This window comes from Anas platyrhynchos, chromosome 8 (genome assembly GCF_047663525.1).
Source record: "Anas platyrhynchos isolate ZD024472 breed Pekin duck chromosome 8, IASCAAS_PekinDuck_T2T, whole genome shotgun sequence".
NCBI lineage: Eukaryota > Metazoa > Chordata > Aves > Anseriformes > Anatidae > Anas > Anas platyrhynchos.
In genome coordinates, this window is record NC_092594.1 from 13,109,409 (window position 1) to 13,124,622 (window position 15,214).

Here is a 15,214-nt window from a genome sequence, read left to right on the forward strand (position 1 = left end):
AGATAAACTTCTTTTTTCTTTCTTGAAGGTACCAGACCCAGAGTAGGACGCCGTCACAGCATGGAGAACATGGAACTTATGAAATTAACACCAGAAAAGGTTGGCAATTTTATTCTTTTTGTTCTGCTGGTGAGACAGCAACAAAATCTAAAGGCTTCTGTAAAGTTTTAATATTCAAAATTATCAATGTAGTGCGCATCAAAGGAATTCCTTTCATCTCCTTTTAAAAAGTGTTTTGAGGTTGGTGCAGAAAGTGACTCAGTGTAAAACGCCAAAGTTTTAGCTCAGCTGCTCTGACCAGTTTTCCTTTGGCTACAATCAATTTACTTAACATACACATAGTGTGTTTCACTAATAAATACACTAAAATGCTTAATGTGTAGTCTTATTAGCAACTAGTGACACAATATTGCAGCTTATTTCTTATAAAGTTTTTTTTTCCTCAAGATCCTCATGTGGTAGGTTCCAAAAAGTCTTTCCATAAATGTCTTTGATATAGAGAACGTATGGCACTAGCGCTATGGTTTGGCTGCACAGGGATACCATCTGCTTGGAGGTGGAATGTGTGTTGGTCTTTAATAAGCTTCAGAAGTCATTTCATCGGGGTAGGCAGTATTGCTGAAAGATTTGTGATTGTGTTCACACTTTCTGATCTAGGATCAAGATTAAAGGTTTTCTTTTTTTTGTGTAGATATTACAGAAGTTTGTTAGTTCTGGATGAAATTATCATTTTATAGATAAAATATTTTAAGAGAATTTAGGGGAATTCTCTTTTATGAAAACGCTTTCAGGTTGATAAAGCTATCCATTCTGTTACTCACTGAAATTAGATGGACAGCTATTCCTGTTTACTCTTGTGCTCGCATTTTTCTCTCTCTTCCTCTCCAATCTTCATTGGGAATTCTGTGCATATGAAGGACTATATAGAAAGCTGATTAAATATCTAGGTTTGTTTTGCACTCATGCTTTGTAAAAGTTATTATGATAAGAATGCCATGTTTTGAGTTGACATGAACTATAGCTCCTGCACTGCAGTCAGCAAGGAAAATTTCAGGGAGTTTGATTAAAGGCACCACTTGACCGTATTTCGGTCAGTAACAGTACTAACCTGCCTCAGGTAACGAGATATCAATAATTGCACGTCAAGTAAATAGAACTAAAAACTAACTTTTTACTTCCTAGTGGTTGGATAAAATAAATATTGTAAAACGTTTTATTTTGGGGAGGAAAAGAAGACCTGAGTAAGAGGTAACCGTACCTGATCAAAATTAGGTGGCTTACTTTCATGAGTCTTCCTTTTTTTTAGGTTCAGAACTGGAACAGTGAGATTCTTGCTAAACAGAAACCACTCGTTGCCAAACCTTCAGCAAAACTGCATTTTGTAAATCGCCTAAAAGGCAAAAAGTACAAAACCAGCACCGCCTCCAAAGTTTTGCAGGATGCCAGTAATTCTATTGATCATCGTCTTCCCAACTCTCAGAGGGTAGGTTCAGAGAGCTGTAGAGATGACAGCCTTTACTTATCTCAGTTTGTCCAAAATTATGAAAAACACATTCCTGCAGATGCCCATTTCACTTTTACATGTTTAAACACTGATGGGTGAATCTGGCACTCTTCGTTTGTCTCCTGGGTGGTGACAGCTTTAAGCTTTTTCTACTGTTGGAAGTTTTTTTCCTGGGGGATTTTCTCAAGTTACAGGTCAGCTTGCACATACATTTTATGTCTAGAATTTCTCCCAAACCCTGCTTTTCCTAACTTACAAAAAAAAGTAGCTTTTCTGATTCAAATAGAGGAAGATATTTGGTGTATTTTCTAGGTTATTGCACTCTTCACAAAAATCAGTTTAAGAAAAAAAAAAAAGTCATTTGGTCTTGGTAAGAGAAGAGAGGTTTTGACCACAGACCTGAGGAGCAAATGGATATTGCTCATTGCTGTTTTTTTGTCTTCTCTTTCATGGGAATTTGTTTGGGTTGTTGGTTGATTAATGGCTGAGGAGGAATAATTCCATTTGTACTGATAATAGCACTATTTTGTAATGTTTTGGAGAACAAAATGTTTCTAATAGATTTACCTTCCAGAAGTGTTTGCCATATTATTAACATTTCTTATTAGGCTAAATCTCTGTCTATAGAAATGGACGACTAAAAAAAAATTAGCTTACTGGATTTCAGTTATCAAACACATAACTGGAATGAAACTGCCACGCAGCTGTCCTGGGTTTAGGTACTTCTGAGTTCAAAGTACCTTTATTTTTTCTCTCCTCTCCAGAGAAACAGTCGAGAGACGATGGCAGATGAAGGGTTCTTTGATCTGCTGAGTCGATTCCAGAGTAACAGGATGGATGATCAGAGATGCTACTTCCAGGAGAAGAACAGATTCTCAGCTGCTTCAGTAGCAACATCCTCTACTCCACCTAAAACAATGAGAAAATGTAAGTTTTAAAAACAAAACCTGTAGCTTTCAGTTCCTGTCGAATGACATCCTAAAACTGTATTTGAATGGAAGGGTGCTTGCTTCTGGGCTCATTTGTTTTTGTTCTTCCTCCCCCAGCCTTTTCTGCTTCTGTAGTCTCACCCCACACGGATGAATTTCTGGACTTACTTGCCAGCTCCCAGAGCCGCCGCCTAGACGACCAGCGCGCTAGCTTCAGTAACCTGCCGGGCCTTCGTCTTAACCAGCACAACAGCCAGTCAGTCCTGGGGCACTTGATGGCAAGTAACAACAGAGAGCTAGACGATGACTTCTTTGATATATTGATAAAATGCCAGGTAAGAGTCTGAGTCTTTCGGGGTTTGATTGTGCATCCTAAATATTTAGTGTCTTCAACTAAGTCTCTGTGCTTCTCATGTGTTTTAAGATACAAATTGATTTGGTGGGTAAGGAAGTAAATACATACACATAGGTACATAAATATACACACATACACGTATGTATATTTATATATATAAAATATATATTTATATAATCTGATGAAATACCTATTTTAGCAACTTGTCTATTTACTTTTTTTTGAGTCGAGCAAAAAATCTAGAAATTAGTATGATAAATTTTGTCTCTTTTTTTGTCTCCTTATGTGCACTAAATGTAGCAAATATGTAATACGCCTGGGCTGTGCTCAGTCTGAAAAGAACAGAAAACTTTAGTCTTGTCATCCAGTACTAATGTTACTGCTTTATGCACAAAAGCACAAAAGAGTTGCTTATTTTGAGACTTTTATCTCAAAGTCAACTCTATTCAAGGACATGGTTGCAGTCCACAGCCAGAGCTTGTAAAATCTGACCAGGAGCTGGCAGCTGTGTGAAATGAACACAGAAACAAGCTCAGGCATTTCATGCAAACTGCTCTGTAACATCAGTACATTTAAATGGCAGTCTGATGAGTCTGAAGAAAACTCTCTCTAATATTGCTTATCCAAACCTTACTACAGTGTAGCTATTTTTATTCCCTGTATAGTGGAAGGAAGGAAGTCAGTTGTAAAATCCTTATTTTTGTAATAGAAGCGCTAAGGGTAGCAACCCTAGCCTAAAGAACAATGCTGCTATGTCAGAAGACAACCATGTTTTTGGTCATACGAGACTAGAACTAATAGAATTAACACTGAAATTCTTCCAGCAAAAGACAGTTGAACCATGTTCTGCAATAGGAACAAGAACTAAATTGGGGGTTTTATTTTCTGATACAGTTGGAGGCACCATTTTTCTACACTTGTAATTTTACATTAGTAACTTCATTTGAGAATGGTTAAGGCCTAGTTAGCTACTTGCACCAAAGCTTAACTAACTGTTAAATCCATGAATAGCTTTAACTCTGGGAAAACAGAAACTTACTTTTAATGATTTTTCACTCATATTGTTCACTTATCGATATATACATGGGGGGGGGAGGGAGAGGAGGAAGAGAGACAGACTGTGTATATGTGTATATATATTCCTGTAAATATGCAGCTTTATTGCCTGGTCTGTCTGCAGGGCTCCAGACTGGATGATCAAAGATGTGCTCCTCCATCATCTGCAAAAGGACCAACTGTACCAGATGAGGACTTTTTCAGCCTGATTTTGCGTTCACAAGCTAAGAGAATGGATGAGCAAAGAGTCCACTTACCCTCTGCTATAAAAGGACCAAGTTCTAGCTGAGGAAATTAACAGGCTCGTACTGTACACTAGCATCTTAGGAATCAATTATATTTGTTGGAAAACATAAATGCCTTTTTACAAAAGACTTTAATTAGTAGTTTTGTCTCCTTTCTAATCATTTTTGTATAATAGCAGCATCATGCTTGTGATCAGTAGTTGGAGTTGCCACTGTTCCTTATATTGGCAGCTACTTTTAGCAGTGTCTGAGATACTGATTACTGTATCTCCCTGTTAACTGCTCTAGTTGATGAACATTAACATCATTTTTTTTGCTGTCATCAAGGTATTCTCAGTGCTGATGTGTGGACTCTCCCACATCTAGTGTTAAGACCTAAGTGTATATGTTCTTTTTAAAGAAAACTTGATTTTTTTTTCTGATTTGTACCTCCCTGGAAAACTGTCCCATTTTCTTTTATAATTTTTTTAAAAAATAAAAGTAATTGTGAAATAGCTTGAGTACTTAGTCTGTCTTTTCTTCTTCCAAACTTTCTGCAGTCATGATTATTTAAAAAAGAAAAAAAATATTTCAAAACCTAGTTTTACTCCTCTTTGAAACAAAAACATTATTTTAAAACTATGCTGGGTTTATTTGGGCAGTATTTAGTTAACTTAAATATAAAACTGCACTGTACAATGTGTACTACTACACTGTACTGCACTACTGCAATGTAGGAAGCAGAAGACTATTTTAAACATATACTTGTATCTAAGTATATTTATATATTATTTAGTGTATATTTATAATAGTACATTTATTTACCAGCTATCAATGCTGTTCTATAGATTGTGGTACATTTCCACCACCACTGGTGTTCTACAGTAAAGTTTTACAGACCTGCTCTCATAGTTTTTTAAGCCCTGAAAAATCGACCTCTACTGAAATATTTTTTTTTTTCTTCTAAGGAGAAATGCCAGAACATTGCTCCACAATCAGGTGTACCATCATTTTAGTGAGCTCATCTTTGGTACATGTGCTTTAGTGCTTCTTATTCCTTGTTCAGCTTTGAACATCCCTAAAACAAACTGATACAACATCAGTTTCTCACATTTCTGCCCTTGATTTCAAGATGCCCCAGAACTGAGCTGATGAATAGCAATTCTATCTACTGAAAACTGGTTTTAAAGAATAAAAACAAGGGTAGGCTTTCCTGAGACTTCTATTTCAGCTGCAATTAGTCTTACATCAATTATGTGACTATCAGCAACTTTCTTCAGGCTGTTTTCCAGTTATCTTATTAGGGTTATGTTTGCTAATCACAGAGTATCGGTGATTTCCTACCACAGACTATCTACTTTTACTTGAAACTTGTGCCACAAACTTGATTTCAAACAATGCCAGCCACCTGCACAGAGCTGTTCTCTTGGCTACTTAATGTTGTATTATCCTTCTTAAATGCAGATTGATTTCCAGTTCCAGTAGTACGTACACCATCACCACTTTTCACCCCTGCCTCACAGCTATGCTGACCACTGCTCTGACCAACAGTGAGTTCTCATCAGCTTACTGAGCCCTCACTTAGAACTGAAACATTTCAGAACTAGAGCAGAGCTACTTAAGTATGGGACAATTAAAGATTAGACAAAACTTACAGCAAAGGTTGCAGGTTCCTCACTCTCCTCCTTCCTGTGAGTCGCACGTGCTGCTCTTTTTCTTCTCTTCAAGTGGCCCCCCTGTAGAACTTGTTCCTTCTAGGTTTTTATTGGGATCGCATTTTTCTCCAGTCTCTTGCTCTGCTTTGCCTGTCTGCTGTTTCTGCTGTTCCCGTGCATGTTCTTCGGTAACAGTTGTAGCTGGGGCAGTTTCTACTCTACAGACTTCAGACTCAGTGTGCAATCTCTTCTGTAAAAATTAATAATAAGCTATTAATCAACCAACCCAAACTGATGGTGGCCATTCCTTCAAGTGCCTCTTAGCTCAAGGGCAGAATTCCCCCAGATCTCCTAACTTTTAAGTACAATTGACTGGTGTCTTGGTATCTCTTTTTTTTTCCCCTTAGGGAAACAGCACATGGAAATAAGCACAATCTAGAGTACAAATCTGTTTAAAATTTCCTGTAATTCAAAGGAAAGTCCATTGGGCTTTTTTCCTCTTACACGAGTAATCTATATTCCTGAGGCTGACATAAATACTGTCATACAGTTACAAGTACATAAGATCTCTCAAAACAAGGGAAGTCTCTACTACCAAATATTTTCGTTCACTGTGTTCCTGACAGAGTTAACCATCACACAGTATTTTTCCAGAGCAAAATATGCCCAAAACAACCTGTACCACGTGGTTCTATAGCAGAGCACAGGTACCTCTCCTCACAAGGCTTGGGTAAGCCTGTTGTTTAACCACGTTCTAGCACATGGCACAGAAATCTAGCAAACTGAATCCCAGCTCAGAGACTAACATACACCAGGGTCTGTTTTTTGAGACTCTTCTACTTGTGTGTCTGGCTCACTGCTCGCATGCAACATGTCAGGGCTTCTGCTGCCATTTCCAGGTCTCAGCTGAGCATCTCCTCTGTCATAAGGTCCTCTATAAATGTAAGCAATCTGTGAATAGCAGCCATCCGATGCACTCCTGTCATATCGCCCAAAGTCTATTTTCTCCTGTTGACTGTCAGGTGGAGGAAGTGTCTTCCTCTGAGAAGATGTGAAGTATCTTATCATAGGCACGGATGATCCTGCACCATAGCAGAAAGCCTGGGTGTGGGAAAACAGAAACAGAACTGCAAACATTTGCAACCTACAGGTTTCACACAGAATTCATAGTCACAAACCTGAAAAGCACAAAGAAAAGCATGGATGACCAGAATGGCTGTGATAAAATTCAAGCTCTCCGCAGTCTGACCATGCTGCAGCAGCTGCCAGGTTGTAGCCCGTCCTTAGTGCTAGAAGGAAGGTGCTGAAGGCTCTACCTCAATGTGTTATGTACAAAATGCCAATTAGATGCATCACTGTGTAATGATACTTAAGAAAAGGGAACATAATTTCAACTAAACTGTCAGAGTCTAGGATTGTAAGCAGTTTCATGCTATTTTATCCTACTTGTGTAATGTGAAAGTGATGCAATTTCAATACAAACTGAAGTTATTTTAATAGCTAAACCAGCTGTACTTATAAAGAGTATAGTCTAGAAAAAAATCCCTTGTAGAAATAATTTCATCTGTGCTAGGAAATCTGTTTATCAGTACAAATAAGCAATAATTAATAACATAATGATACTTAAGTATAAATAAGTTTAGTATATAAAAATAAACATGAGCTTTGAAATATAAGAAACGCATACAAACCAGGACACCCAGAGCCATTATAATTAGCACTGGGATCTGCAGGATCAGTGGTATCTCCTTCATAAGCGCCTTGATGAATTCTCCAATGCCTTGTCCCACGTGCTTCAAAGGCTCAGTTACGAAGTTGGTGAAAGTAATAGCCAATGCCTAGAGAAACACAACCCCAAAATGATGTTGTCGCTGCTGACAAACAAATATACGCAGTCTGTCTGGGTCTGGCATGTACCTTTGTTGGTGGAACCAGCAGAACAGGATTCACTAGTAGTGTTTCATAGTACTTCTGGCAGGGATCATCCTGAAGTGTCCACTTACTTCTGAGCCATTCTGTCATCAAAGCAGAGACACATTTTTACTACTTTTTAAAAAATGCATTTTATGACATCGTTATAATACAGAAAGTAGCATTTCAACTTCTAATGGAAATCTTCTAGATATGGTTCAAAGCCCAGATTTTTTTTTTTAACAATCTGAGATTAGCTTGGCAATGTAGCTTATTCAGTCACAGGGATGCAGAGAAGGAAGGAAAGAGAAGAAACTAAGTTTTTCCCATGTTTAGTCAAGAAAGTTCTCTCTATTGGAAGAATTTAGAGTCTAGAAGTCACAGAAGAAGCAGCAGCACGGCCTCTGGAAACACTTATAATCTGGCACATTTTGTCCATAGGCACTGAAACAGAAGTAACGTTGCGTGTTTCCACTTACCTGCCAGGCTGCAAGTATGCAGAAGAATGTTTGTGCACCTGGTACATTTCAAGAGAGCATCTTAGATCTAACCTGAAAGTCTCACTCCTTCTGACAACTTCAAGTAATTTATGACACCAGTGTTTGTTCCTGTAGTTTGAATTCAGTGTAGTCATACCAAAAACCATCGAAGTTTGACATAAAGCAATCACAGCCACTTCGTTCCAAGAAAAGACGACAACAGACACTCATTAAGAGTTGCTATACTTAATCTACCTGTGATACCACTGGATAACAAAGAATGGCTATCAAAAAATTTAGACATCTCTGTATAATAATGAAAGTAGAGTTGCAAGATTGAATTTCCAAACTCTGTTGTATTCACATGCCTGAAAGATGGAAAAAAATCTTTGATTCTGCCATTCTATCTTTGATGACCTGCACCGAACGGCACAGGGGGTGGGGGAGCTGGTGAAACACTCATGGGCCAAGTTTTAAAGGAAAAGAAGTAACCCCAGGACAGGACCTAAGAACATTTTTGCCATCGTCTCTCCTTCAAAGGCCTAGCAAGGAAAGTCTTGTGAAATGGAAAAATGGTAAAACCACATAATCATTTATTGCTCAAGAACATTCAGTGTACTTACAATTTATGAAGAAATTAGAGTATTTGGGGCACAATTACTGAGTATTTTGTGATCTTAAAAACTATCACAAAACAATTACACAAATATTTACCAAAAAGGCTGTCCTTCCAGTTCAATTTCTCAGCACAGACGTTATCAAACTGCTCCATTTTGGCAATTTCTGCTTGGTGCTGCGCGAAGGCCAGCTGCAGGAGAATCAGAAATATTTGTAAAAAATAAAGAGAGAGATGTCATCATCTGTAAAAACTTTTAAGATACATTGCACATCTGAAAAAGCAACATTCCACGAGCCAAACCCTGTTTGAAGTTTCTTTGCAGGGACAAAACTAGTTTGAAAAGCACTGACTGCTCCCACCACAGATCTTCCTGCCGCCAGCAGCACAACCCTTGGGACAGTCCACAAGAGCTTTGCAGCCCCCGGGGGCCGAGACCCATCCCCGCAGCGTGCACAGGTCGGGTGCAGGGCACCCAGACCCCAAACCCTGCTTGGCAGCGGGCAGCACAGAGCCACCTGCGCAGAACAAAACACAGCCTTTCATCCCTTCTTTTATTTTGCAGTCAACTAAATAACCTGAACTCCCTCACTACTGTCAGGTTTTAAGCCTAAAAGCCATTTAGGTTTCAAAATGACTTACTTTATATAAGTAAAACCAGTTCCATCCAAAACTGATGAGAAAACTTATTAATACAATACGTTTCAGCTGAACAAACAAATGAATACGTGTCCACAGCTCTGTAGCTATTAAAATCACAATGCACACTAAGCACAAGAGCATCTGAAAGAGAAGATAGGAAAGAATTGTGATCTGGATTTTCCAAGCTTACAATCAGGACATTTGAAAAAACTGTCAGCTTTCATTTTTACCAGCATCACTTACACAGAAGCAGTTAGGAAACTTCTTGTTTTCATAGCACATCTGTTGCAGCACAAAGCAGAAAAGCATCATGGTATTACTAGCAGTCATTCCTATCACAGCCTTATGTTTCCATTGCTCTTTTCTTCCTTATATTTTGTTATTTCTTCCTTATGACATGTATCACATTACCTATCATAAGTTAAAACTACAAAATGGATACAATCCAACACCAGTGTTGAAGTGCATGCTATGAACCACAGAACCACTGCAGCCAACTGCCGCAGTTAAGAGGCCAAGTTACGGTTTAAGTACCAGCAGCAGGACTTCGGGGAAGCACTCTGCAGCCTTTTTCCATCTGAGGACTCCTGAGAGCAAAGTTACGATGTGGACCACTTGCTTTTTTATTTGTCTTCTATGAACTACCTGAAAACTAGACAAGCTTATTCTCAGTTCAACATTTTCTAATTCCATTTAGAGAATATGACGTTTTCACACAGTCACAATCTCATCTCCAACACTAGACACTTTTTTTTCTACTCAATTCACAACTCTAACCTATAAAATCTAAGACATCAAATATATACTTGTTTCCATAGAAAAGTATTCCAGCTCCTGCAGGAGCCTGAACAAGAGGCAAATCTGTAAAATGAGCAACTTGTGCATTATAAATGTAAGTGATGAGAAACTAGTCTAAGGAATCACACAACACAGATATAAAAGCAAAAAAAAAATGCATACCACAAAAAAAAAATAATAAAAAATTGCAATTCTACAAAAAGATAAGCAGACCATGAAGAAAAAAAAAAAAGTTAGTTCTTACTTTAACTGACTATATTACCTCTACCTTCAGCAGCCAAGAAGCAAGAGTGACTCACTGTACATACAATGGAAGGAGCTGATTTTCATGTGGATTTAAGACTGTATTATCATTGGCTAGACTTGCACAAAAAAACTGGAGAAAACAGTAATTAAAAAATAAATAAATAAATAAATAAATAAATAAATAAATAAATAAATATATCACCTTCCTTCTCTTACCACAAACATATTATATAAATCAATTCCAAAAGTGTCTTCAAAGTTCCAATGCCAAGCTTCACTATCATGGTGCTTAAAATTGATCAGAATATCGCTAAGGGCATCATCCACAGCCCCTGACTGCCACGTTTCCTCGTTGAGAAACTTGAGGATTTCCAAATGCGTCTGTTTTGTAAGGATGATCTCAGCATCGTAATGCACACGGTCCGTGTCTTCCTCAGGCTGAGTTAAAAGCAAAGCAAAACGATGGTCAGAAGTTGTCTATTGGGAAATACATGGGTATATGGAAAACTGTATCGCTGTGCCAAATCCTGATTAATGACCCTCGTCCTATGCCAGCCCCTTTTTGTGGTAGTCTGCAGAATGAAGACATGGGGTAGGGAGCCCACTATAGCTCTACAATCCTTCTGTTCATTCACCTCACCCCTATAAATCATGAGCTCAACTGTTTTGTTCTCTTTCAATTCTACTGCAAAAAACTAAAACCAATGAAGTGTTATTAAAATTTTATAATTGCTTCTCATTAATAGCTATTAATGACTAATGCATTGTGTGTGACACTGAACTCGATCTTGCCTAGGTAATACAGATAGAAGCTATTAAGCATGGAAATAAGAAATTTTACATTGCTAAGTATAATGTTCTTTTTAAAAATATTACTTTTGCTAATTGCTAAAAATTTATCCTTCTACCTCTGAACAGAAAAGAAAGTATTTCCAAAGACAATAAAGTAACGAGGTGATTCTTATACGCAGACTCCAGAAGCTACTACTCCTAGATGGGTAGCGTGGTAAGTCTAAAACAAAGGCATAAAAACAATGAACAAACGAGATCAGGCTCTCTTCAGTTTAACCGCCATTGACATGAACTGGAGGAGGTATTACTGTAGCTGCACCCCAGCAACCGATACTTGGATACACATTCTGATTTCACAATCTTCCCTCAGATGCTTTACAGATAAAGTGGCAACTGAACAAACAGTGGTAACTCTAACAGCAATACTGGTTGCACATTCTTGTATCATCTTTAAATTAAAATGAAGGGAACTGAATTGTAAAGTATGAGAGAATAATTAATCGATACTTATTAACTGTGAAAAACAAAGGAAGCGGTAGTATGAATTCATTTTAAAGCAATATTCAAATACTTACAAGGCCAAGTTTTCCAGCCTCATTTAGAATCTTATTCAAGTATCGCTTAAAAATATAAAAGCTCCGGCTTTCCCGGGATTTGGCATTCCTCTTCTCGCATTCTGCGATCTACAATGTAAAGATGCTTTCACTCGTTTGTTGCTCAAACCAGCTCATTTGTAAGAGATAAAAAACCACCACAAAAACACATTACACCCACAGTTAATGGAAACACATTAGTTTGGCAATAATCCCACAATTGAATCCCAAATTAAAAATCATATGTAGTTGCTACAGTGTAAGTTTCCATTCTGCTGCTGCTTTCCATGGCTTTGGCCAAATAGGAGGGGTTTCAGCTCTGGTGACAGCATGGTTTGAATACCAACCTCAGTAAGACGAGAAAAACTTAAGATCTGGATCTCCTTAATTTTTAAGTTCCTATCCAAACATACTAAGTCAAGCAGTATTAAAATTACATTTCACACTAGGTCTCCAAACGGATGAGGGAAGCAGGTCTCGGTAGCTAAACAGCATGACTGCATCCTTCTGAGCTCAGGGGAAGTGCACTCCTTACACCCACAGCCCACCCCTTAAAATCTTACGGAACTGAACAGCTCAAACAGGTCAGGTACCCCGGCTATTGGCAGCAAGGAGTAACACCGCCACCACCATGGTTAAACTGTCAGCACCGAACAGCACACAACTCCTCCTGACTTCTGTTACAGCTCAGAATGTTTTAGGGAACAGGCCTTGGTAGGCTGAGCAGCAATTTGGAATTAAGGTCAAATCACTTTTAGTTTTTCCTCTAAAGTTACATGAAGAAGTTCCCCCTATACAATCCATGATCTCTCTCAAACCGTGCAGCAATTCACCTGCTCTATGCTATCCGCTGCCTCTGCACTGTCAGAAAGCACAAACTAGAAAAGATCAGAAAACATTCTGAAGCTCCACCACAAACCTTCTGTTGCAAGGAATCCACTTCCCTGAAGCAACTTGGTAACTTTTCAGTGTTGACTGTATCCACTGTCTTATCCTCAGAGTCATAATAGTTTACCTAAAATTACAAAAGAACAAATTGTCAATATGCCATGTTACACTCTTATGGTCAGCTCACTTTAAAAAAAGCAAAGGGGCTAAAAACAGTGTTGGCCTTTTCTGCATGTACTCCCTCAGCTATATTCTGCTGCCTCTCTGCTGTTGTTTTAGGCTCCACCCAGAGTGACAATTGCTTTATGCTTATCTAAATGCATGCTGCCATCAAAAGGAGAGGTCGTGCCCTTTCCTCCCCCACCTGCCCTTTCCCCTCCTCTGAGTGTTGGTGACCACATGAGCCCACAGAGCACCAGATTAGATATCCAACTGGCTAAAAACTGACTCAGCAAGCACACACCATTTTCAGCCAGATGAAATTCCCAGCCTGGCTGGCCACACAGCCCGACTGGAAGCAAACACCAAGCACGTTCCTTGTTGCATGCTCTAACCTTCCTGTTCCCCTTCGCTCTGAAACAACACCCCATGTTCTCTGGCTATTGCCCAGCTGCAGTCTTAGCAGTGCTTCTTCTACACAATTTGGTATGCACCTTGCAGAAAGTCTCCAAAAGGAAGCACAATGTCACAGAATTAAGTGACCTCACGAGAACACATCACCCGATAGCAAGTTTTGTTTCGGCTGCAGAGCCTGCCTACCACCTCTCACTGTACAGCAGAAAACTAAAATCTCCCTGTAGAGCAGAAAGTAAATTCTTGAAGGATTATTCCAAAGCAGTCATATTTCTCCCTTTTTTCATGGGAGACAATAGGAGAACTCTGCATATTTCTGATAAAGGAAGAAGCAGTCGGGCAGCGAAGTTAAAGAGTCCAAAGCTTGCTGCTGAACTTCACGAATGCTGACAACTACCAGCTGCACCTGAGGTCGGTGCAGGCTGAGGGGGAACTCTGTGGAGATGAATAATGTAGTCTGCATTTTTTAAGCTCCATAAAACTAACTTCTGAACCATTAAAATAGTATCACTCAAGACTGCAAAGCCAAACTTTAAAACTGAAGGACGGCAAGATCAGGGGTGCCTGTACAACCACCTGATGGCTTACAGGGCCTTGTGTGCACATGTACCGTAGACAAATAATGCATCTCACGATACACGCACACAGCCCCCGATGCGGGACAGCTGAGTGCACTTCTCTGCCTCACAGTTACCTGTTCATGTCTCACCGTCTCCAGACTCAGGGCAGTGCGGTACCAGCCCCTCTGATCCCCTTCCACAGATCCCAGTGCCCAGCGCTACAAAACTTCACACAACTCACGCGGCGTTGGAGGGCTTTATTCCTGTATTACTGGGGAACCAGGTAATCCAAGCCAAACGTGACCACTAACTGCGGATCTTCCAACTTTTACCGACTGAACCCTTGGAGATCCTCAGCACTTACCTCAGAGACCACCAGGAGCTGCTGAGCCCCGGACTCAGCGCAGCGGCTGCAGAGCCGCCGCCCGCCATGGCGGATATAACTTTACAAGGTGATACAAGCATAATTCTATTATAAATAATGATATATTGCTATACGCCTTATCTCGTACTATAAATAGCGTCTACTGTTCTGTCACACAACCCTGCCAAACTCCACAGCCCCGGGGCAATCTCTCCGCGGCTGCCGCAGCCCCCAGCTCCCCCCCCCCCGCCCGCCGCTCCCCGCACCTTGTAGGGCCTCCTCATGGCCCCGGCGGCCGCGTCGTAGTTGAGCATGTCGGTGGGGTCGATCCACTCCTCGTCGGGCGCCGCGGCGGCTCGGGGCAGCAGCGCGGCGCACAGCAGCAGGGCCGGCAGCAGCGCGGGCCCGCCGCGCCTCATGGCGCCCGCACCGCGCCCCAGCCCCGGTCCCGGCCCCCGCCGCAGGCCGCGCTCCTCGCCCGGCTCCCGGCAGCGCCCCCGGCCCCCGGCCCGCCCCGCTCCGCCTCAGCGCGGCCCTCGCGAGGCCCAGCGGCCCCGGTGCCGCCTCCTCCGCGGGCCCGGCCCCGCCCCGAGGCCCGGCCGCGGCCCTCAGGCCCCGGGCGGCGCTGCCCGCGCCATGGCGGCGGCCCCTGAGGGGGGGGAGCGGCGCCGGCTGCGCTGCCAAACGGGGCCCCCCCGGTTATAAAGAGGCTAAAAACCAAGTACGGCCACACGAGGCAGGCGCAGCTGGGTGGCAGAGGATGGAGAAATGCTTATTGATTGGCGAATGCAGGGTTTTAGTCCAAAATTGCTATTTTTTTTTTTGTGTCATCTGCAGTTGCAGGCATAGATAGAGGAAGAAAGATTCCCCTTTCTTTCTTGTTTGGCTGCAGAACACCCAAGCAATAAACACAGGAGCTCTCTGCCCTATTAACAATTCAGCTTCACAACAAAAGCTGAGCACATATAACAGTGCCAAGACACGCTGTTGTAACACCCATGCAGGAAAGGTGGCATTTAACACGAGGTG

The 15,214-nt window shown here is 40.9% G+C and overlaps 2 protein-coding genes across 6 annotated transcripts in view; one reads left to right on the forward strand and one right to left on the reverse strand.

The window, feature by feature from the left end:
* GPSM2 (G protein signaling modulator 2) overlaps positions 1-4,589 on the forward strand; it is a 25,744-nt gene extending 21,155 nt beyond the window's left edge. For all 5 annotated transcript variants that reach the window (XM_027463672.3, XM_027463670.3, XM_027463669.3 and 2 more), the window contains 5 exons: positions 29-99; positions 1,307-1,483; positions 2,269-2,431; positions 2,551-2,768; positions 3,969-4,589. In XM_027463672.3, the coding sequence (XP_027319473.1) occupies positions 29-99; positions 1,307-1,483; positions 2,269-2,431; positions 2,551-2,768; positions 3,969-4,133 (794 nt within the window). In that variant the 3' untranslated portion in view covers positions 4,134-4,589. The remainder of the gene's footprint in view (positions 1-28; positions 100-1,306; positions 1,484-2,268; positions 2,432-2,550; positions 2,769-3,968) is intronic.
* On the reverse strand, positions 96-14,715 carry CLCC1 (chloride channel CLIC like 1). Its single transcript, XM_038182912.2, has 11 exons — positions 14,452-14,715; positions 12,720-12,815; positions 11,783-11,890; positions 10,632-10,853; positions 9,372-9,512; positions 8,828-8,921; positions 7,641-7,738; positions 7,415-7,561; positions 6,534-6,824; positions 5,724-5,973; positions 96-2,413 (listed from the first exon to the last, which is right to left on the reverse strand). Exons 1-10 carry the CDS (start codon positions 14,602-14,604, stop codon positions 5,743-5,745), a joined length of 1,581 nt encoding a protein of 526 aa, XP_038038840.1. The 5' UTR covers positions 14,605-14,715; the 3' UTR covers positions 96-2,413; positions 5,724-5,742.
* Between the last annotated feature and the right edge of the window lie 499 nt (positions 14,716-15,214).